This window comes from Salvia hispanica, chromosome 3 (assembly GCF_023119035.1).
Source record: "Salvia hispanica cultivar TCC Black 2014 chromosome 3, UniMelb_Shisp_WGS_1.0, whole genome shotgun sequence".
NCBI classification, from domain to species: Eukaryota; Viridiplantae; Streptophyta; class Magnoliopsida; order Lamiales; family Lamiaceae; genus Salvia; species Salvia hispanica.
The window spans coordinates 20901463-20926141 of NC_062967.1; the positions used below are offsets into that span (position 1 = coordinate 20901463).

At 39.3% G+C, this 24679-nt stretch overlaps 2 protein-coding genes and 2 pseudogenes across 2 annotated transcripts; 2 read left to right on the forward strand and 2 right to left on the reverse strand.

Moving 5' to 3' along the window:
• Positions 1 to 223: 223 nt before the first annotated feature.
• LOC125209560 lies at positions 224 to 1144 on the reverse strand (annotated as a pseudogene).
• A 6693-nt stretch (positions 1145 to 7837) lies between these two features.
• Positions 7838 to 10226, forward strand: LOC125213520 (annotated as a pseudogene).
• A 2723-nt stretch (positions 10227 to 12949) lies between these two features.
• On the forward strand, positions 12950 to 19767 carry LOC125209561. Its single transcript, XM_048109158.1, is given in 16 exon segments — positions 12950 to 13855; positions 13858 to 14227; positions 14325 to 14450; positions 14533 to 14678; positions 14767 to 14977; positions 15087 to 15324; positions 15392 to 15542; positions 15609 to 15908; positions 16198 to 16219; positions 16504 to 17835; positions 17922 to 18056; positions 18142 to 18290; positions 18363 to 18573; positions 18681 to 18918; positions 19004 to 19154; positions 19227 to 19767. Coding segments are annotated over 16 exon segments (4992 nt in total). The 3' UTR covers positions 19533 to 19767.
• Positions 19768 to 19860: 93 nt separating this feature from the next.
• Positions 19861 to 23485, reverse strand: LOC125213518 (G-type lectin S-receptor-like serine/threonine-protein kinase At4g27290). Its single transcript, XM_048114109.1, has 7 exons — positions 21754 to 23485; positions 21547 to 21684; positions 21358 to 21479; positions 21065 to 21275; positions 20714 to 20951; positions 20485 to 20635; positions 19861 to 20408 (listed from the first exon to the last, which is right to left on the reverse strand). The coding sequence occupies exons 1-7, from the start codon at positions 23039 to 23041 to the stop codon at positions 20103 to 20105; spliced, it is 2454 nt and encodes an 817-aa protein (XP_047970066.1). The 5' UTR covers positions 23042 to 23485; the 3' UTR covers positions 19861 to 20102.
• Positions 23486 to 24679: the final 1194 nt, after the last annotated feature.

Sequence of the window (24679 nt, forward strand, 5' to 3'; positions counted from 1 at the left end):
CGTAGGCTGTACACGAGCAATTTGTGGCGCAAGCCACCCTGCATTCTTGAAGACTCAAAGTCGAGTTAGCCAAGGCATGTTCCGTGTCTGGTAACTTGACACCAGAGTACTTGAGAAACCCGTCCCCTTCTTGGCAGTTCAACGGTGTTCTTCGAATGCACCCACTCGAAAAATCTCCACCGTCCCAACCTGGAGTAGGATCGAAATTATCCAAGCAGGAACAAGCAGGCACGGTTTTAGTATTGCAAACACCATAGGCACCACACACTCTATAAATGTCACAGTTATCATTGGGAATGGTTAGATAGAGTATCCAGTTTCGGGTTTTGATACGACCAAAGCCACCTCTGCCCAACACCACTCTCGCTAAGCGTAAACCTCATATAAACAGAGTCGTTGAAGAGGTTGTAGTAAAAGTAAACCTCCTTCTTAGTGATCACAACACCGAACGAGAAAATCATGTTCTTCATCAGGGTCTGAGAACCGCTGAACCGGACACCATTCCATGGCCCTGAATTAAACAGGACAGAAGAGCCCTCTTTGATCACAACATGCGGATAGCCACTGGGATCGCAATGATACGTGAAGCGTCCCGTTGCAGGGTTGTCACTGTTCTTGGCTGACACGATGTAGACTTCGTGTCCGGTGACGAAGTTCCTACCAAGCTTCATGCCTGGTAAGGTAGTATCAGTTGGGTAGTCGAAGCTCTGCCAGATGAAGTTGTTTGCATCATTTGCATCTGTCACGACGAGATTCCCCGTGTCAAGTAAACGCGCGAGTGGAGCCTGTGCAGTGGTTGATATGTTGGCAGACCAGATAGTAGCATTAGTAGAGTTGAGGAGAAGGAGACGGCCAGGTTGGATGACTACGAGCCTGCCTGATCGGTCGATGAGTGGATTGTCTCGGTTGGCGACCCAAACTACGGTCTTTTCTTCAATCTTGTTGTATCATATGCCGATATAGCGGTGCTTGGAGCTCCCGGGGCTGAAAATCCCAAGGCGAACGTCCCAGTTGATGAGACGAGGCTGTCATCGCGGCTGTCGCTCACGGTTTGGGACGCATTGATGGTGTCTGATGTTTGTGTGGTGAATACACAGGCTGTGAATACAAACAGACACAAGTAAAATCTGCTGCTGCTTATCATATTTGCTTCTTCTAATCAGATTTAGCAAAACGCAGTTTAGTTATTGGTAAACAGCATTCATCTTTATATCACAATAAACAACATGCATGATGGCCATTGATATTATTATCATTGACCTTAGATACTTTGTAATTAATCAATTAAATCTCTACTCCAAAGATGTAGTTGTAAGTTTTTGTTTTAAGAATCAAAATTGCTGCGTAGGCCCGAAAGCTACTTTGCACCAATTCCAAACCAAAGTCAGTCTAGATCCCATTCTTTAATTCTTAATTTCAAACAATTAGTGTGGTATAATTAATGTTATCTGTTATCTTGACTCAGCCCAATTTATATTTGTGGCAGATAATGTGAGAAGCGCACCTAGTTGGCCTCATCAGTTAAACGCCTCGAGTCATCTGATGGCGGCCAAGTCATTGCTCCACCCAAAGGGCGGAGCTAGGAATTTGTAGGGAGGGAGCATATTTATATATGAAGAAATTTTAAGAATTTGAGGAGAAATATTTAGGGAGACATCGCAGTAATACGTGAAGCGCCCCGTTGTAGGGATCACAGTAACACGTGAAGTGCTCCGTTGGCCGACGCAATGTTGAGCGTGCTTCTTCCGAGAGATATTTAACCTCCAATTCATCTAAAACTCATAAACACCATGTTGGGAAAAGGAATTATAAATGGCCGCCCAACTCAATGGGGATAATTATCCTCTTTGGGACAATCTGATGGAAAGAGCCAAAAGAGAGAAGTGGCTGACATTGCGAGAAAGGGATGAAGATAGTGTGATCAAAAGGTTTACTGCCGGGCCTGAAAACAGTTGAAGTTGGCCTATGCGAGGATTGCGTGTTTGGGAAACAGAAAAGGGTGAGTTTCTCAAGAGGAGGCAGAAACTTGAAGACGCAGAAGTTGGAGTTGGTCCATAGCGATCTATGGGGACCAGCACCTGTGAAGTCCCTAGGAGGCTCTGAATATTATATGACATTCATCGACGACTCCACTCGAAAGGTATGGGTTTATTTTCTGAAGAGTAAATCTGATGCGTTTGATACTTTCATGAAGTGGAAAGCCCTTGTTGAAACTGTAACCGGGCTGAAGGTGAAGTGCCTAAGATCCGATAATGGAGGAGAATATGAACTTGCAGAGTTCAAGGAGTTTTGCGCAGAGAATGGAATTCGCATGGAGAAGACTGTGAAAGGAACTCCACAGCAGAATGGAATCGCGGAGCGCATGAACAGAACATTGAATGAGCGAGCAAGATGCATGAGGTTGAAAAGTGGATTGCCAAAGAATTTTTGGGCAGATGCAGTCAACACAACTGCGTTCCTAATCAACAGAGGTCCATCAGTTCCGTTGGAGTTTCGGATACCCGAGGAGGTTTGGACAGGAAAAGAGGTGAATCTATCTTACCTACGTATCTTTGGTTGTGTTGCTTATGCTCATGTTAGTTCTGTTGAGAGAAGTAAGTTGGATGCAAAATCTATTAAGTGTACGTTCATTGGTTATGGAGGCGATGAGTTCGGTTATAGGATCTAGGATGAGCATAACCGTAAGGTTATTCGCAGTAGAGATGTCGTTTTCAATGAACATGTATTATACAAGGATATATTGGAGGCATCGAGTTCCAACAGTTCTGAGCCCCAAGTAGTCGAGCTAGACATCTCAAACTCGAGTGGGAGCAAGGAGAGTCAGAATGCTGAAGAGGTGCTTGAAGAGGGATTCGTAGTAAAAGGAAAGGAAAATCTTGTGTGCAAGTTGAAGAAGAGCTTGTATGGCTTAAAGCAAGCTCCCAAGCAGTGGTACAAGAAGTTTGATGGATTCATGATGGAGATTGGCTATAAAAGATGCTACGCTGACCATTGTTGTTACTACAAGAGGTTTGACAAGAGCTATCTTATCCTGTTATTATATGTTGATGATATGTTGATCGCAGGAGGTGATCCAAAGGAGATGGATAAGTTGAAAAGGCAATTGTCTGAACGATTCTCCATGAAAGATCTTGGAGAGGCTAATCAAATTTTGGGCATGAGAATCGAACGTGACAAGGCGGCAGGAAAATTGTATCTTTCGCAAGCTGCTTACATTGGTAAGGTTTTGGAAAGATTCAACATGGATAATTCGAAGCCAGTAAGTGTGCCTTTGGGCAGTCACTTCAAGCTGTCGAAGAAGGAGTCGCCGAGTACAAAAGAAGAACGTGCTGAAATGAAGAAAGTTCCTTATGCTTCAGCAATTGGCAGTATTATGTATGCAATGGTGTGTACGAGGCCTGATATTGCACAAGCAGTGGGAGTAGTGAGTCGGTTCATGGGTGATCCGGGCAAACAACATTGGGAAGCGGTTAAATGGATCCTTAGATACTTGAGAGGTACTACAGAAAGAGTCTTATGTTTCAATGGCAAGAATGTCGAGCTGGCAGGTTATGTGGATGCAGACTTGGCGTCCAATGATCTTGATGGGAGAAGAAGCACAACCGGGTATGTATTTACTTTTGGTGGTACTGCTATTTCATGGACTTCTAAGTTGCAGAAGACCGTTGCTTTGTCTACTACGGAGGCTGAATATGTAGCCGCGACGGAGGCAAGCAAGGAGATGGTGTGGTTGCAGAGTTTCTTAGATGAACTTGGGAAGGAGAACAAGAGTAGCAGACTCTACAGTGATAGTCAGAGTGCTATTTTCTTGGCAAAGAATCCGGCGTTTCATTCTAGGACAAAGCATGTGGAGTTGAAGTATCATTACATTCGACACCTAGTGGAGATGAAAATCCCGCAACTTGAGAAGATACTTGGAAGTGAGAATCCAGCAGACATGTTTACTAAGGTGGTGACCTTAGAGAAATTGAAGCTATGCATAGCTTCAATTGGCCTTAAAACTTGAAGAGAAGGTTAGGCGATGCTAAGCGGATGCAGGGATGAGATCACGAGGATATGGTGGCGTAGGAGTTGTTAGTCTCCAAGTGGGAGATTGTTAATTATGGAGCCTAATCTCCTACCATATTTAGGATTTGTTTTCTAGAAGTATATTTCCTTGTGATAGATTTATTCCATAGAAGATATTTCCTTATGGAATATGTTTCCTAGTTGACTAGAATTAGGGCTCTCTATTTTGCTTATAAATAGAGGTGTCCCCTCATTGTAAAATCATCCTGAAATTATATAGTGAAATCCCTGGCTTGGCATCGCCCCCAAACGTAGATACACTTTGTATCGAACTGGGTAAATAATTCGTTGTGTTCATTCTCCTTTTATATTCGTAATTGCTTGTATTTATTTCCCAACAAAAATGGCAGCAACAGGATCACTGTTGCTTTAACCAGGATCATCAGCAACCTCGAATCCAGTTTGGTAAATGAAGTATCACAAACTAAGATGCAAATTGTTTCCGGATATGCATTATTAAATTAACAAATCAACTATATGAAAGTTTTCTTTCCATAAATAATGGAAAAGCACTCGGTCGATCATATCACGTTATCTACTTTCCTTCAACAAATTTTTCTAATAAAATGCCTGTCTATTTCGATATATTTTGCTTGGTCAGTTCATTAGATTTTCAAATACATTGATTGCAATTTTTTTTATATCTCAAATGGTGGAAAGTCAATCTCAATCAACAACCTATACAACCACAAGCACTCTTCAATCTTCATGACCTCATTAGCCTTGTTTCTGCACTTGGAGAGAGCTACCCCCATTTTATTTACTTCTCCATGTGGTCCTACAACAAAGGTAAAGTAATTACCTCTTCTATACAGATGCTAACATCATATTATCTCTTCTATATAAAATTCTATATAAAATTTCATTCTCCAATAGAAAGGGTATTTAAAGTATTATACCTTCTCCCATTCTGAGAAGGTATCTTTATCTCTTTTTGGAATAAAAGGTAAAAAGTTAATTATTTTTATTTATTTTTTTCATTTATTTGCTTCTTTTAGAGTCCATAACTTTTTGAAAATGTATAATTACCTTTTTAAGAAGGTAAATGAGATATATACCTTCTCAATTTACCTTTTCTTATTGGAGATGCTATAAAGCATTTTAAGTATCTAATAATCTTGTATACATCATTACCTTATGGTCGATGCTTGAATCACCTACCACTCCACGTCTCCACCCAACCATATAATTCTTTTTCATATGAAACTCAACAAAAATGTCTTCTTTCCCTTTCTTTTATATACCAAAACTGTGTTGGTTTTCTATTTATTTTTCTGTTCTTTTATCTTTTGCATTTTCCTTATGATATATAAAAGTACAAATAAGATCTTCTCTTTTTTTTTGTTTTTTCTTGTATTGCTTATAATTAAATATAAGGAAAATTGAAAAGCTTTTTTCACATCATTCTTTCAAATTTGATTTTTAGTTAAATATGCATTAAATTTTTTATACTCAAAATATTTGCTATGATAAATAAAAATTTTAAGTATCCTGTGAGTGTTTAAAAATTAAAAGTAAGAAAGTGATCTATAGTAGAAAATGTAAAAATCACAAAAAGAGAAAAGAAAGAACAAAATTGTCTATACATTAAGTCGTTTACTGTTTTTTGTATATGTTATGGGTAATCTATTATCTCTCTGTCACATTTGGAATGAAATATTTGTTTTTCGCTGTGGAATTTTATATAGTGTTGTTTTATGAGTTACTGAAGAGACAATAAAGTAAGAAAAATAAAGAAAATAGAGATGATGTTGTTTCCATTTTAGAAAAAGTTTTACTTTTAATAGAATAATCTTAAGAAAATGTTTCACTTTTAATGCGAAAGATAGATTTTACTATCCCTCTGTTATTTTAGTAACTAAACCAAATTCAATCTGCCTAAAAGAGTACTCCACTATAATTCCAGATCTTAGGTTTATTTATTACTCAACAAGTAATCTTTATGCATGCGACCATTTTAAACAACGTGTATATATTCTATAACAGAAAATTCCTAAACTTATAAGCTTGACATAAATTACAAATAGATTGAGATTCTATCGTTTATAGTATGAAATTGCAACTTCAATTGTAAAACTCTCACCATCGATACTCGGATTTATTTGATGAAATTCTTATTGTATTCCAAGCCCCTGTAATTGAATACTTGACACTTATTTTATGATATCGTTAGTTTTGTCATTTATGTAAATTTCTCAAGTTCTACCCCTTTTCTCCCCCTACTTCTTAATTCCCTCTTATTAGTCGCAGTTTACCTACACTTGCTATCTTTAGCAAAATGCGGTTGTGACACTACTAAGTTATCTGGTAGGGCCTATAGGGTTAGTGAGTAGAGTCTAGGAGAGCTTATTTCATATACTATAATTCCTTTGATAGTGTTCAATGGATTGAGAGCTAATTATTATTTTTTTTCACATATTCACAATTTATAATTTCTATTTTAGTTTTTTAGTCTAACATTTCTTTATCATATACAACTATACATGACTGTTAACATGACTTTTGGAACTTAGTTTCAATCATCGAATACTAAATAAAAGTATTTAGAGAAAATGTGGCCGACTTTTAAGAAAAAAACTTAGGTCGCTATGCATGACTAAATTAAGTGGATTGAACGGAATATTGCATCACCCAAGTCTCAAATAAGATACCAAGTTAAACGTATGCAATAATGGCATGTTTTAAACGTAAGTTTTAATAATTAAGAATGGCGTTGTTTTGAAATAAAAACTTTATTAGGAAAATGTTGCAAATAGTAACTTTCAGATGATATGATTGGTTTTTGCGCGAAGGAGAATTTTGGAGGTGTGAGTTGTCTGTAAATTCAACTTAAAGGAAAAGTCTTGGTCTTCTCATTGGGTAAGAAATTGTGTACAGCTATATGATGGACCCAAAAATGCTAATCCAAAAGTTTACAGTGAGCCAACCAGAACTAATGAATTTGATATGCAGCACTATCTGTCTGTTTCTGTTGACAACCTCCTTTTATCTCTGCTGACACAAGAGACACCATTAACACTTCACAAATCTCATCAACTGGAGCCTTTGCTCTGGGGTTTTACAGCCCGGGCAACTCCAAGAATCGGTACGTGGGCATATGGTATAACAACATTAAAGAGCAGACAGTGGTGTGGGTTGCCAACAGAGACGATCCTCTCACCGATCGATCAGGTGTGCTCAGAGTCACTGAACCCGGCCATCTGCTTCTTCTCAACAATGCTACTAATGCTACTATTTGGTCTGCTAATATATCACACACTGCGCAAACTCCACTCGCGCGTTTACTTGACTCGGGAAATCTGGTTGTGGTAGATGCAAACGATGAGAACAATATAATATGGCAGAGCTTCGACTATCCAACCGATACTTTCTTACCGGGTATGAAGCTTGGTAAGAACTTTGTGTCTGATCATGAAGTCTACATCTCATCATCTAAGAATAACGATGATCCGGCAGCAGGTGGTTTTACGTATCATATTGATCCTAGTGGTTATCCGCAGGGTGTGATAAAAAATGGTGCTTCAGTCCTGTCTAAATCGGGGCCTTGGAATGGTCTTGGCTTCAGCGGCAGTCAGAACCTGGTAAAAAACACCCTTTACTCGTTGGGAGTGGTGATCAACGAGAATGAGGCTTACTATTACTACCATGTCCTCAACAACGCTGTATTTACGAGGTTGGTGCTGGGCGAAATTGGTGTTGGACAGAGGTTGACCTGGTCTACTCAAACCCAAAGCTGGAAACCTTATCTTGCTTTTCCCATGGATAACTGTGATTCTTATAATGTGTGTGGTGCATATGGTATTTGTAGCACTAGAACTTGGCCTGCTTGTTCTTGTTTGGATAAGTTCATTCCCACCAATCCTCAAGGTTGGAATGCTGGTAATTTTTCGAAGAACCCCGTTGAATTGTGAAGATGGCGACGGTTTCCTCAAGTATTCTGGTGTCAAATTACCAGACACGGAGGGTTCCTGGTATGATGCGAGTATGAGCCTTCAAGAGTGCAGGGTATCTTGCATGGAAAATTGCTCGTGTACAGCCTATGCAAGTCTGAATATAAGCAACGGTGGAAGTGGATGCCTACTCTGGTTCGGTGGACTTGTCAACATGAGAGAGATTGCTTCTGAACAAGATATCCACATCAGAATGGCTAAATCTGAATTAGGTATGAATTCAGTCACATCCATACTTGGTTTTCATATCTTTTTGATGGAAATGTATTCTTTTGTACAGACTCGGGAAGTAGGAAACCAAAAATAATTGTAGTGACGTTTCCAGTGGTAACGAGTATTGTGCTGCTGGGCCTGGGATTGTTTCTATTTCATTATGTTAGAAAGAATCCAAAGCAACAGCAACAAGAAACAGGTGACTCAGTTGATGAGTTATGCAATGCTTTTCTTCATGTTAACCCTTCTTTAACTCTCATTTCTCAGACAACAACCTGAGGAACTCTCGTGAAACTCACGACGAGCAAAAGATACCAATGTTTGAATTATCCACAATGATAAATGCTACTAACGGATTTTCAGCTGATAATAAGCTAGGAGAGGGTGGATTTGGACCAGTTTTTAAGGTAAAATCCATATCACAATGTATTGTTGTTCTTTCGAGAAGTCGAAGAACAAGAATTTAAATAACACCATTATTGAATTAGGGATTGTTGGAGGGACAGGACATTGCTGTGAAACGACTTTCAACAACTTCCCTTCAAGGAGCACATGAGTTCGCGAATGAGTTAATCTGTATCGCCAAACTTCAGCATCGAAATCTAGTGAAGCTTTTAGGATGTTGCATTCAAGGAGAAGAACGGATGATTGTTTACGAATACATGGACAACAAAAGCCTCGACTTAATACTATTCAGTAAGATTCTTCTGCATTTAGCATCCATCTCAAATTATTTAAAATAAAAAAAAAAAAAAAACTATCTAGCATAAACATAATAAAACAGATTCAAAGAAGTTTTAAGAACCAAATTAACTGTAGGCAAATTTATGACATTGATATTAGAAACAAGTAGGATGTATATATAACACATAACTGTTGCAAAGTTTACCAAAATGAGATGTAACAAATCTTTATCAATTTCAAATGTGTACATATTTCCTCACTTATTTGGCAGATCAAGTGAAGAGAAGCATACTTGATTGCCAAGGCGCTTTGACATCATTAATAGCATTGCTCGGGGTCTTACTTATCTTCATCAAGATTCTCGTCTTAGAGTTATCCATAGAGACCTCAAAGCCAGTAATATACTACTAGATTCAGAAATGATTCCTAAAATATCAGACTTTGGTCTTGCAAGAATATGTGGAGGCAACGAAACTGGAGCCAAAACAAGCAGAGTTGTAGGAACATAGTATGTATTCTATCCTTACTGTTATCAGTATCACACATCAAATTGTAGTTCTCTGCTTGCTATCTTAAAATCCTTGTTGAACATTTTTTGTAGTGGATACATGTCCCCAGAGTACGCTGTAGACGGCTTATTTTCAATGAAATCAGATGTGTTTAGCTTCGGTGTTCTGGTGCTGGAAATCATAAGTGGCAAAAGAAACAGAGGATTCACTCTGGTGAATCATCGCCACAACCTTGTTGGACATGTAAGTAATTTCTTCTTCTAGCATGGAAATCATCCTTATGAGAATGATAAGAGGTAGTAATAAAACAACAGGCATGGATGCTTTTCAAAGAAGAAAGGTCAGTGGAATTAGTAGATTCTTGTTTGGAATATTCAAGCTATTCGTCACAAGTAGTTCGATCTATTCATGTGGGCCTTTTGTGCGTTCAAGAAGAGATAGAAGAGAGGCCAAACATGTCTTCAGTGGTTGTAATGCTGAATAATGATGGGGTTCTGCCCCAACCCAAACATCCTGGATTCTTCACAGGAAGAGATGTAATGAGAAGTGAAACTCGGCATACCACTAACACTGCAGGTTCCGCTAATGCAGTTACCATTTCACTGCTAGAGGCTCGTTAGACAAATTCAAACTAAAAATTACAGATCAAATTTGTATAATTACAGAAACAAGTACTTGTGCAGACTTCTATAGTATTCCAGTTGTAGGAATTTGAGTTGAATGTGAAATGGAGCATTTTTATGTAAGAAAAACAATTCCAAGCTTCTTGGGCATATTTGCACAAATGTCATTTTGGGTTTATACTGTGATGAAAACTTGAGGGTCTATATTGGTTAAAATGACCTAAAAGTTCAAATTGAACAAAAATGTGTAGATTGGTTAAAATGGCCCCCCAAGTTCGTGTCAGACATAGTTCTTACTTCCAAAAACACATTTGAGCTGATTTTGACTTTAATTCAAAAACACATTTTCTACTTCCAAAAACAAAATTTCATCATGAATTTGTCAGTAGACAGTAGACAGTCTCATGCATAATAAAATCATACATTTGAGCAGATTCATTCAAGAAAGCTTTAGACCTAATGAGCAACCGCCTAAATCATTTCGACTCATGCATGTCACTGGCGGAGCCAGCATAGAACAAGGGGGTACAATTGTACCCCCAAATCATTCTCTATGTAATATAGTATTGAGAAACATAACACAAAAAGCATTGGTGGTGCAGCGGTAGGTGAGTTGTTTCACCACGTGGAGACCCGACTTCAACTCTTCTTCATCTCATGTGTGTTTCATTTTTGTATGTACACTTAGTTCAACTCCTCTTCATCTCATGTGAGTTTTATATTTCTATGTACACTTATTTACTTTGATTATTATTTGTTTTATTTTGTATATTAATTCCGTTAATATTAGTACATAGTAAGTTTTATTTTGTATACTAATTCCGCGTGTTTCATATTTCTGTGTATATTTATTTACTTAGATTATTATTCTGTTTTTATTTTGTGTACTAATTTAATATCAGTATATAGTTAGTTCTTTTCATGTTCTTTCTTTTTTTACTAAATTGTGGTAGTTTATATATAGCATAATTTATTTTTATCTTTATATTTTAATGTATTATTTTGTAGGGAAGTGATCAATTGCTAACTTTCTTAAGTTGCTAACTCATCAATGCAGTGTATTAAAAATGTCAACACGATGACATTAAAATGTCAACACATAATTTTATTGAACTTCAATATAATATGTTGATATTATGTGTTGACATTTTTAATACACTGTATTGATGAGATAGCAGAGTTAGCAATTTAAATAGTTAGTAATATAACACACCCCTTATTTTGTATATGTATATTTATTTATCATATAATTTGTACCCCCAGTTTAAAATGTCTGGATCCACCACTTATGTATTATGTATGTAAAACATAGTTCTTGTGCTAGTGACATGATGTAAGAACACATTCGTATAATATAAAGGTATGGCTTCATATTTAGAGTTCGAGGTCGTGGTCAGATTGGATCATCGAAGATAATATAACACGTTTTGATTCATACGAGGCTGCATAGATGAAGGGTAATGAGCCAAACAACATGGAAAACGGTCGAAAGGAAATATCTTGATGAACACAACTATTTCTCTCCGTCCATATAATCCACATGATCAAACAAGGGAACAGTTATAGTAGGAGGTGTTCACTGAATGAGTATATTACTCTCACCGTCTCTTATAATTTGTCATCATTTGACCCATCACGAGTTTTAAGAAATGTAATAGAAAGTGGGTTGAAAAAGTCAGTGGCATATATGTCCTACTTCTTTATATTAATTTTATAATAAAATGTGAGTGAAATGTGTGATCCACTAAAATGATCAAAGTGAAAGGTGACGAATTTTTAGGAACGGAAGCAATATGTCCGTACATGAATTATCTTAATTTTTTTTACCATATGTTAGACTGTTTGTAATCTTTTTTTACCATATGTTAGACTGTTTGTAATCTTTTACTGTTACTTTGTATGTTGGTTTATTTAGCACTTTGTGTTTTACTTTATTTGTCCTAAAAAAATAGATAAATTTATAAATAATACAGGTTTTATTATGCAATTGGTAAAGTAAAAAAGATGAAAAAAAGTTAGAGGGAGAGGGAAAGGTAGTGGAGAGTGTTAGTGGATTGTGAGGTTCATATTATAAATGATGTGTAGAATTATTATTCGTTGAAAACTCTCTATATTTAGATTTGGTCTAATTTTGGGGGTGACCAAAATGGTAAAACTTAGTTTATTTTTTAAGATGAAGGGAGTAGTAATTAACCAAAATTCAATCCGTCTTTAAGACATTACATCTATTTAATATTTATATATTCCTTCCGTCTTATAGAAATAGGTCATATTTCTTTTTCCGTTCGTCCATATATAGAAATAATCCATATTCATTTATGGCAATTTTTTTCTCATTCTCTTTTACTTTATCATTTATTAGTTTCATCATTCACTACACAATTTCAATTATATAATTTTCTCCTCTCGTATTTTACTAATTACACATTTAAATCTGTGTCAAATTTAAATGATCTATTTCTATAGCACGGATGGAGTATAATGCAAGATCTTAGGTTTATTTATTACTCAACAAGTAATCTTCTGCACGCCACTATTTTAAGCTGTTTTAAGAAGTTAAACTGGGTATTTTTTTTGGTAAATGAAGTCAACTGACTTAGAAGTTGGTGTGTTATTAAACGTGTCTATAATTTCTCCATGATTAATGTGAAACTGGTTTTTTTTTTTAGAAATGAAGTCAACTGCCTTTGGGTGGTCATTATAAGCAACGGAAAGTCAAGGTCTTCGCTTTATGTTGAATTCGTGTAGCAGCAATGGACGACCATTTACGCTACGCACAACCACATGCACTTATTATTCATGGCCTCAAATATACTCATCCCCCAATAAAAAAATCTTTTGTACATATAAATTTCAAATTAAATAAAAAAAGTGGCCTTCTCCTTTGTTAGTTGTGAGCCAAATGAATATGAGCACTACTAGCTTTGGGCTCTGCCTGTTTCTATTGATAACCTCCTTTATCTCAGCTCACACAAATGACACCATTTTCACTTCCCAAATACTGAGAGATAACCATAATGACACTCTCATCTCATCAACTGGAGCCTTTGCATTGGGTTTTTATAGCCCGGGGAGCTCCAAGAATCGGTACGTGGGCATATGGTACAACAACATTCAAGACAAGACAGTGGTGTGGGTTGCCAACAGAGACGATCCTCTCACCGATCGATCAGGTGTGCTCCGAGTCATTGAGCCCGGCCATCTGCTCCTTCTCAACAGTGCTACCAATGCTACTGTTTGGTCTGCTAATATATCAAGCATTGTGAACGCTCCACTCGTGCGTTTACTTGACTCGGGGAATCTCGTTGTGGTGGATGCAAACAATCAGAGCAGTATAATATGGCAGAGTTTCGACTATCCAACTGACACTTTCTTACCAGGCATGAAGCTTGGTAAGAACTTTGTGTCCGGACATCGAGTCTACCTCTCGTCCGCTAAGAGCAATGATGATCCGGGAACAGGTGGTTTTACATATCAGATTGATCCTAGTGGCTATCCACAGAGTGTGATCAAAGACGGTGCTATAGTCCGGTGTAAATCAGGGCCGTGGAATGGTGTTCGCTTCAGCGGAAGTCACAACTTGGTGAAGAACATCATTTTCACGTTTGGATTGGTTATAAACAAGGATCAAGTGTACTATCACTACACCCTCCTCAACGAATCCGTATACATGAGGTTTAAGCTTAGCGAGAGCGGTGAAGGGCAGAGGTGGCTCTGGTCTTACCAGACACAAAACTGGTTACTCTATCATACCATTCCTACTGATAACTGTGACATTTATGGTGTGTGTGGTGCATACGGTGTTTGTAAAACGCCAAAACTTCGCCTTATTGTACCTGCTTGAGTAAATTCGAGCCCAAGTATCCTAGTGGTTTGGGTGCTGATGATTTTTCGAATGGTTGTGTTCGAAGATCCCCATTGAACTGCCTAGAAGGCGATGGGTTTCTCAAGTACTCTGGTGTCAAATTACCAGACACAGAGCATTCATGGTCTAATGCAAGTATGAGTCTTGATGAATGCAGGGTAGCATGCTCGAAAAACTGCTCGTGCACAGCATATGCGAGTTTGAATATAAGCAACGGCGAAAGTGGATGTCTACTATGGTTTGGTGAACTTGTCAACATGAGAGAGATATCTCCTGGACAAGATATCTACATCAGAATGGCTAAATCTGAATTGGGTATGAATTTAATCACAATCCTTGGCTTTTTCACATAATGTAGGCATGAAAATAATGTATTATGCATTAATTCTTCTGTGAATGGCTAACTCTACAGAGGTGGGAAGTAGGAAACGAGAAATACTAATCGTGACATTGTCCGTGGTAATTGCGATTGTGCTGCTTGGCCTGAGCCTCAAGTTGTTGTATTCTCTGAAAAGTGATCATCAACTGCAAGAGAGTAGTAAGAGGAAGAGTTATTTGTTGTATTAGTAATTTGGTTCCGTTTATGTTTCTGCGCATCCTTTTAACAGATTATGTTATAGGCGGGCTTAGAAGAAACTATCATCGCCATCAAAGTCGCGAGGACATGGATCTACCAATGTTGGACTTCTCCTCTATAACCAAAGCTACTGATAATTTTTCGGTCGACAATAAGCTTGGAGAGGGAGGATTCGGGCCTGTGTATAAGGTAATCAGAATTAAAATTCATTTTTACTGATCATAACTAAAGTTCTGAATTAGAAAGGTAAGAATGTTCACATACGATTATTCACTAGGGCCTGCTAGAAGATGGAGGGGCAATTGCTGTCAAACGACTGTCAAGAACATCGCATCAAGGAGTGGAAGAGTTCAAGAACGAAGTAATCTGTATCGCAAAACTTCAGCATCGAAATCTAGTGAAGCTACTAGGATACTGCATTCATTCAGAAGAAATGATGCTGGTCTATGAATACTTGACAAACAAAAGTCTCGACTTAATACTCTTCGGTAAGGTTTCCTCTTCAGCAAATCTTCTTAACAGCGAAACATTCAGCAACGAAAAGTAGTTGGACAATGTATAGACAGATTTCTTGAACCTGACTTATCTGGGATGCAGATCCTACGAAAAGTATATTACTGGACTGGCCTCGGCGCTTCAACATTATCAATGGCATTGCTCGAGGCCTAATGTATCTTCATCAAGATTCCCGCCTCCGTGTCATCCACAGAGACCTCAAAACCAGCAATATATTACTAGATTCAGATATGAATCCGAAGATATCAGACTTTGGTCTTGCAAGGACCTTTGGAGGAAACGAAACTGGAGCCAGCACAAACCGAGTAGTGGGAACATAGTACGAATAACTTATCATATTATAAGATGCATTTCTTTTTCACTCTGTTAACTTTGTTGCAATGCAGTGGGTACATGTCACCAGAATACGCTGGAGACGGCCTCTTCTCAGTGAAGTCGGATGTGTTTAGCTTTGGAGTAATAGTGCTTGAGATAGTGAGCGGCAAGAGAAATAGGAGATTTTGTTACTTAGATGAGGAGCTCAACTTCCTGGGATATGTAAGTATTGCATCTTGAATCTTGAATTCGATGATATACGGTTTGTTGAATTGTTGAACGCGACAGGCGTGGATGCTAAACAGAGAAGAGAGGTCACTGGAATTGATTGATCCATGCCTCACAAATTTATGCAATGATGTATCGCAGCAAGTGTTGAGATCAATCCATGTGGGCCTTTTATGTGTTCAACAACACCCAGATGATAGGCCAACCATGTCTTCAGTGCTACAGATGCTGAGCAACGACGCCGTGCTTCTACCAGAACCTAAACATCCTGGGTTTTTCATACAAAGAGAGATGGAGATGCCAGAGGCTAATTGGAGCACAGGAAGTTGTACTAACAGAAGCACAACTAGTGTACTAGAGGCTCGATAACATTTATAGCTATTCCAATTTTCAGACTTGAGCTTGTGAGCTCTCTAAATATAATTTGTGTCAAGATGTATATCTATTCCTTGCCACCAAAAACAAGAGAATTTTTTTCAGTGAACAAACAAATCTTCTACTCTATGTTAACAACTCATGTATAACTAACTATCAAAATGATTTCAAGTAACAGTATGGAGTATTTGTTTCTGAGAAAGAAACACTGTCACTGGCACACAATCTCTGAAATTTGGACTTATTGGAAAACAAACACAATGATCACAAATAGAAAAGAGATGAACAGAAGCAAGGTAATTGTACAAAGAGAGAGCCTCACATAAAAATAAGTACTACTCCATATCATAAAAGGAGTAATAAACCATATATTGGTCTGAATTATTTCCTGTCACGCTCCATATCTAACCAGACTTAAACATGACATTATTAGTAGATGGTGTAAACATCAATTTTACCGTTTTACATGCATTACACCAAAGTCCATTTTTTGAATTTTGAGACCAAAAGCACATGGATGGATAACAACCAACCATATATAAATGTAGTTGTTGAAAGTCATAAATTTTGTCCGTACAAGGAGTAGGACAAATCATTATCGCTGAGAACACAGAAATAAACAAGAAACTAACGCTTGGAACAGGAAAAATGGAGTTGTATTACTCTTTTGCTATTATCTCCATTACCAACGCTCTCCTCATAACTCACGCAATGGACACACTAAATCCCTCTCAAACACTGCGACACACAACCGGCGACACCCTGATTTCCTCCGGAGGCACGTTCGAACTCGGCTTCTTCAACCCTGACAACTCAAACAAGTGGTACGTCGCCGTATGGTACAGCCGAATAGCACCGAAAACGGTGGTGTGGGTCGCCAACAGAGACAGCCCTCTCCCCGACTCCTCCGCCACTCTCACACTCACACCACTGGGCCGTCTACTTCTCCTCAATGCTGCCAACGCTACCGTCTGGTCCACTAATACATCCAGCATCCTGCACAACCCGGTCGCGCAGTTGCTTGACACTGGAAACCTCGTTGTCAGGGATGGAATTGGTCTTATCGTGTGGCAGAGCTTCGACTTCCCAACTGACACTCTGCTGCCAGGGATGAAGCTCGGTTGGAACTACGCCACCGGGAGAGAGGCCTACATGACGTCAGCAAAGAACGGGGGAGATCCGGCCTCAGGAGATTTCACGTTCCGCTGTGATCCCACCGGCTACCCGCAGAACGTTCTTAAAAACGGTGCTTCTGTGCAGTACAAGTCAGGGCCTTGGAACGGCCTCGGCTTCAGCGGCGGCCAGAACTTGAAGAAGAATAACCTTTTCAAGTTTGAGGTGGTGATGACCAAGGCTGAGGTTTACTATCACTACGAGCTCCTCAACCGCTCTGTCATAACGCGGTTTCAGTTGAGTGAGAGCGGCGTCGCCCAGAGGTTCGTGTGGAATCATGAAAAACAGGAATGGGCGATGTATCATACCGTGCAAGTGGATGGCTGTGATATGTATAATTCATGTGGCGCGCACGGTAGCTGTAACGCTGACGTTGTTCTTGATTGTGCTTGCTTGGAAAGGTTTGTACCGAAAGATCCTGTGGAATGGAGTAGGCAAGAATGGAGAAATGGATGCGTACGAAGTAAGCCATTGAATTGCAAAAGCGGGGATGTGTTTTTGAAGTATTCCGGGATTAAATTGCCTGATACTCAGTTTTCGTGGTTCAACGCTAGTTTGAGCCTTGGAGAATGCAACCAAGTTTGCTCCAAAAATTGTTCTTGTATGGCTTATGCTAGCCTTGATATAAGCAGAGGACAAAATGGATGCCTACTTTGGTTTGGTGACCTTGTTAACATAAGAGACATGTCTCCTGGTTCTGGCCAGGATATCTACATTAGGCTGGCTTCGTCCGAGTCAGGTGACATCTCTCATTCATAATATATTCAGGGTTGTTGTGTGAACCGGGAAATATATGATGTGTTGTTTGTATTAATGATCCCACAGACGAGTCAAGAGGAACGAAACGACAAGTAGTTATTGTGACGCTGTGTCTAATGGTTGGGGTGATTCTGGTGTGCCTGAGCTTGTTGCTGTATTTCCAGATGAGGAAGAGGATGAACCACCAATCATCAGAAATAGGTAACGAACGAGGAAATAAATTATTCAGTGCAGAATTGGATTGCCTTTCTTTGTATTCACTATATCATCCTCATCGTTCGTGAAGTATTAGGTCTCGATGATCATCAGCCTGATGAAAGTGACAATAAGGAGCTAGAGCTACCACAATTTGACTTGTCTATCATAGTTAAAGCTACTAATGATTTCTCCATGGATAACAAGCTTGGAGAGGGTGGATTTGGGCCTGTTTATAAGGTAGGAAGCTAAATCATTGATTATATATATAAACTTGGTTTAAAGCATATCGTACGTATATTATGATATTAGGGCGTCCTAGACGAGGGACAGGAAATTGCTGTCAAGCGTATGTCAAAAACTTCCCATCAAGGAGTAGATGAGTTCAAGAACGAAGTAATCTGCATTGCTAAACTTCAACATCGAAATCTAGTGAAGCTTCTAGGATGGTGCGTTCAAGGAACGGAAAAGATGCTGGTCTATGAATACATGACCAACAAGAGTCTCGACTTAATACTGTTCAGTAAGGCTTCGTCCAATTACTACGTACATTAGATCAATCCAGATTTGAAATGAGTATCTTCCTTGTAAAGATAAATGCTCCATAGTTAATATGTCCTTATTTGTCAGATCCTACGAGAAGCTTGTTACTTGACTGGCCGAGGCGCTTCAACATCATAAACGGCATTGCTAGGGGCCTTATGTATCTTCATCAAGATTCCTGTCTTCGAGTAATCCACAGGGACCTCAAAGCCAGCAATATACTACTGGATTCTGATATGAACCCGAAGATATCAGACTTTGGCCTTGCTAGAACTTTTGGGGGGAATGAAACCGGAGGCAACACAAGCAGAGTAGTAGGAACATAGTATGTAGGATTATTTCATTAGTGATGCATTTTACATTCACTTGCACTATGTTCAATTAATCTTTGTAGTGAAAATTTCATGCAGCGGCTACATGTCCCCGGAATACGCTGTGGATGGCATGTTCTCGGTGAAATCTGATGTGTTTAGCTTCGGAGTTATAGTGCTTGAAATTGTGAGCGGAAAGAGAAACAGAGGATTTGTGCATAGCGATCACCGCCTCAATCTTCTCGGGCATGTAAGCATTCCATAATGCAGCAATCTTATAGAATCAAGAGATCAATAATTCTAAATATGATGATGTTAACAGGCATGGATGCTTTACGAAGAAGACAGGTCGATTGAGTTGGTCGAATCTTGTGCGAAAAATTCATGCGACATATCACAAGTAACGAGATCAATCCATGTTGGTCTTTTATGTGTTCAACAGCACCCTGAAGACAGGCCGAGCATGTCGTCAGTGGTAATGATGCTGTGCAACGGCGGCGCTCTGCCTGAAGCCAAACATCCTGGTTTCTTTACAGGAAGAGAGATACTAAAGAGTGAAACTTCTGTTAGCACAACCACCACAAGTTCAACAAATGCAATCACGATTTCCCTCGTAGAGGCCCGATGAATTTGCGGTACATTTAACTTATAAATGTTCAATGTGCTTGCTTTGATCTCTTCCTGTATGATCGTTTTAATGCTATGATTTTCATTTGTTCGATTGAGATATGGTTATGACAAGTTTCTGCTTATAAATGTTATTTTTGAGATGTATTTTGCAGAAAGCTTGAAGGGATTCACTTGAAGTGAAACAGGTGTATTACAAAACAGCCTTGTTTCACAAAAATAGTCTCATGTTTCTATTTCAGTTCATCAAAATAAGCCCCACGCAAAAAAAATAAAATAAAATAAAATAAAATAATCCTAATTTTACTACTCTATTTTACTCGCATCACTTATCAAAACTCTCTTCTTTCTTCATTCATTGATCATTATGAAATACTACAAATGCTTTCCGATCGTCTTGAAATTTACACTGGAGGTAGAAGACCCCTCAAGCAACATTTTGACTGAAGGATGTCAAATATAAACGGTTAGATAAAACACCTTTCTCTCTCTTGAAATCTCTCTCCCATTAAAAGAGAGAAAGAAAGAGATGGATAGGGAGCATAGGGAGCACAGCACTCTGAGGGTTTCCTCATCTGGCCTCCAAGTCTGTAATGGTGATTGTGTTCTCTGACTTAAGACTTGGTGATGCATAACTTTCCACAGGGCTTGAACTTCTTTGAATAAAAAATCCAGGCTCTTTTGGTTCTGGCAAAACTACTCCATCAGATCCTAACATTGAAACCACTGATGACATGATTGGCCTATCATCTGCACATTTTTGAACACATAACAACCCCACTTGGATGCATCTCTTCACTTCACACTCCCTAACTGTATTCTTCAAACATCCATCCATCAACTCCAAACTCTTGTTTTCTTTCCAAAGCAACCATGCCTACCACATTAATAACAAGCTAAGTTTTTTGACATTTGTCCATATAAACAAAAATGGAATCAAAGTATTTGCATACATGGCCCAAGAGGTTAAGATTGTGATTGGTGTCCTCATATCCTCTGTTCTTTTTTCCACTAATTATCTCCAGCAAAACCACTCCAAGACCAAAGATGTCAGATTTCACTGAGTATTTCCCATCAATTGCATACTCAGGAGCCATGTATCCACTGCATAAAATTATTTATCAACATGCCAATATAGGAAATAGTTAATGGAGTAAGTTTAGTTATAGGAAGTAAACTTACAATGTCCCTATAACTCTTTTTGTTCTGGCAAGAGCTTGATCCTCTTCGAAAATTCTGGCTAACCCAAAATCTGATATTTTCGGAGTTAAATGTCTGTCTAGTAAAATATTACTCGTTTTCAGATCCCTGTGAATAATCTTTAATCTGGAATCATGATGGAGATATAGCAGTCCCCTTGCAATCCCCATAATAATGTCACAACGCATAGGCCAGGTCAAAAGTGTGCTCCGACTATGATCTGCGAATGATTGAACAACAATGTCCACAGTGGATGTCTTAATCTCTTTGTCATAATGTAGGATGAAACTCTGAGATTTTGGTAAAAAGAAGGTAAAGGATAAGTCTGAGTACCAAAAACAAGTAGATCGAGGCTTTTATTCTCTAGGTATTCATATATTAGCATCCTTTCGTCTTCTTCAATGCAACATCCTAAAAGTTTGACGAGGTTTTTGTGTTGGAGTTTTGCAATCACCATAACTTCATTTCTGAACTCTTCAAGACCTTGGTGTGAGGATCTCGACAATCTTTTGACTGCAATTTCTTCTCCGGAAGGCATGTTTCCCTGCTTATGCAAGTTGTTAGTTTGCAAATAAAGTATTCATGTGTTTCTTTAACTTCAACACTCTCACTTAGTAAATTTCTACCTTGTAAACAGAACCAAATCCTCCAATCCCAATCATGTTTTCGGTGGAGAAATTATTTGTTGCTTGCACAATAGTCTCCATTTTGATCACAGGTAATTCTAGGTCCTCACTTTTTCTTTTAACTGCAACAAATAAAGGGAAAGATAAATGTGTTTCACTCCAATATATGTTTGCATTATGAATTGTTACCTTGCCTCTTTAGTCTTGCCACAAAAAGTATGCCTCCATTGATAAAGGTTGAGATGAGAACACCAGAAGCTATTGATATCAGTATTAATTTCATAGGCCTTTTATTCTCCTTCTCATCCTCTAAACTTGTGCTCAAATCTACAGAGAAATTCACCAGTCAATGTTATTTCCATCTATAGGAATAAGAGTTAGAAATGGTGATGATACCTAGTTCAGAAACTGGCACGCGGATATAGATGTTCTGCTTGCTATCTGCTGCTGAAAGTTCCTTTGTGTCAATGAGTTCGCCAAACCACATCAAGCATCCACTTCCTCCATTAGTAATGAATGGATTTGCGTACGCAGTGCAACTACAGTTTTTCAAGCAATCGGCTTTGCACTCACTAAGGCTCATAGTCATGTTCAACCAAAAACTCAACATCTCAGGATATTTCACCCCTCCAACCTCTAGAAATCCATCTCCACCATGGCAATTCAACGGCTCAATTCTAGTGCACCCTCCCGACCAATCCTGAAGGTCCCAATAGCTTCGAAACTTAGGAGAAAATCCCTTAAAACACTGACATCTAACCGGACTGTCAGTCCTAGATTTGCATATTCCATTAGGACCACAAATACCATATTCATCGCATGTATCTTGAGGAAAAGTGAAAGCGCGATTCCATCTGTCTCTTCCAGCATTGAGCGTATAGCGTGTCATTGTGCCGGATGGATCCAGCGTTATTCTCGTGACAGCCGTGCTGTCGTAGGCCTCTTCCACAGATATCATCCTCTCATGCCTGAACACCACAGAGACATTGTACATGGCGTTGGGAAGGCGCGGACCACCACCAAAATATAAACCGTTCCACTTCCCCAGCCGGTACCTCTTTGTTGTCCCTCTCAGCGTTACAACATCAGGCAAGCCCTTGTTTTCGATCCTCAATATGTAATCTCCGGGAGAAGGGTCATCAGCATTTCTCCACGAGGACAAATATTTCTCGACCCCCGAATCTGCATCATCCATTAGTTGCATCCCCTGCAATAAAGTGTCAGTTGGATGATCAAAACTCTGCCATAGGTAGCTGCCTTCCACCATGTTGTCTAGAAGAACCAAGTTTCCAGAATCCAGCAGCTGTAAAACTGGATTTGTTGCTACTCTTGATGAATTCGCTGACCAGATAATGCTTTTGCCACTGTTTATTACAAGACTTCCATTTCCAGATATCATAAAATATGGTGTTTGGTGGGCAGTGATGGGATGGTTTCTGTTTGCAACCCAAGCTACAACATCTGGTGTGGTCTTGTACCATATTCCCAAGAATCTATTTGAGGATTTGCCAGGTGAGAAAAAACCCATTTCAAAAACTTGGTTTTGAGAAACAAGATTGTGGCCAATAACAAGTGTTTGATTTGGGAAAAGTATGTGATCATAAACTGCCCCAACTGTTAAACTAAGAAAGGGGAGAGAGTGAAGCAGGGAGCAGAGGATTGTAGTGAAAGAGAAGAGCGACATAATGGAATCTGATTATATTATCAGCCAGGGACGGAGTCAGAAGTTTTACTCTTGTAGATGTAGTACGCCATATGGAATAGAAATGAATGGTGTAAAGTGTAATTGGTTAAACGTTTTTGGCTGACTATTCAACAAAGTCCACACTTATATTTGTTTCATGTTTTTATGATTGCTGACTGCACTGTGTAAAAACTTTACCTTTTCTATGGACGAATAGAGAGGAGAGGGAGGTAGGTGTCAAACTGAAGGGGAGGGCATAAATAACGCAGCAGGCCGGGACCCAACTGCGGCCCGGCCCGCGGCCTCGCGCGATAGAGATGACGGTTTTGCGGCCTGGGCCGCGACCAGGGTCCAGCCTGGCCCGGCGATGGAGGGAGAGGGGCCGTGACGGAGCTCTCAATTTTTGCATTTGGAAGAGGAAGTAAAGGGAGGGGGAGAGGAAGAAGAGGGAGAGGGGCGACGGAGCCCAATTTTCTGATTTTTTTTTTTTTTTTTTTTTTTTTTTTTTTTTTTTTTTTTATTTTTTGCATTTTTTTTATGTTCTAATTTTTAATTTTTTTTTAGTTTATAATTTATTATTTTTGAATTAAAAATGAATTTTTCGTGTTACAATTGTTCAACGTTTTCAATATTTACGAGTAAATAGGTCGAAATTGTGAATAGTGCAATTTAATAGTTGTGGTCTGGGATGAAGCCTCCAGGGTTAGAGGAGTTGTGGCCTCGGACTCAAATTTAGGAAAATGATGACGTAGAGGGGACTTGGGCCTGAATCCGAGCCAGGGTCGTGGATGGTTAGGGTATTAATATTATAGAAAAGCCTAGAAAATGGATATTTTCTGGTCAAACCCCGTGTTTGATATTGTAGAAAACACTTTACGTTGGCCCTTGAAAATGTGCGCGGCCCCAAGCGGCATGTGTATCTATACATGAGAACTCAGTTAACTTTTCGGAGCCTTAGAGCATCTGCAGCGGCATCTCGCTGCGAGCTCGGTCTCGTCCCAGCGAGACGCCGCTGCAATGGCTCTGTCTCGTCGCGTGTCTTGGGGGGGAGGGCTGGGCCGCAAGTCGTCTCGCCACATGGCAAGCTCTGGCGCGCGGCATGACGCCCACTCGCCAGCACGCGAGTGGGCGACGATTTTTTGATATTTTTTATTTATTTTTAAATTTTGAATAATAATAAAAAATCTGTTTTATCTGCCCGTTTTTTTTTTTCTTTAAATTTTTTTCTCCGACATTCATCTATAAATAACACAACACGCACACAATTCCACGACCATTTTTTCCACACACATGTACTACACTTTCACAAACATCATCTCTCTTTCCTCTCCAATTTCTGCAAAATTGTCCGGTGATGGAAACTCTGGCGGCGAGGGTGGCGGCTACGACTTGAACGCGTTTGTCGACTGGGGGGCACGTACAATGTTTTGGGTGCTTCCGGTTCTCAGCGACACCATCTTTTTTTAGTTGATGCATAATATCGTCCTCCCCCTCCTTTGGGTCCGAGGAGCTTGCAAACGCAGGGAATTTGGGATGATATTCCGGAGGAACACACTCCGGATGCGGTGGATGACGGAGACGACAGCGGTCGTCATCCATACCCACAAGCGGAGACGATGGCTACGTTCTACGCTTGGA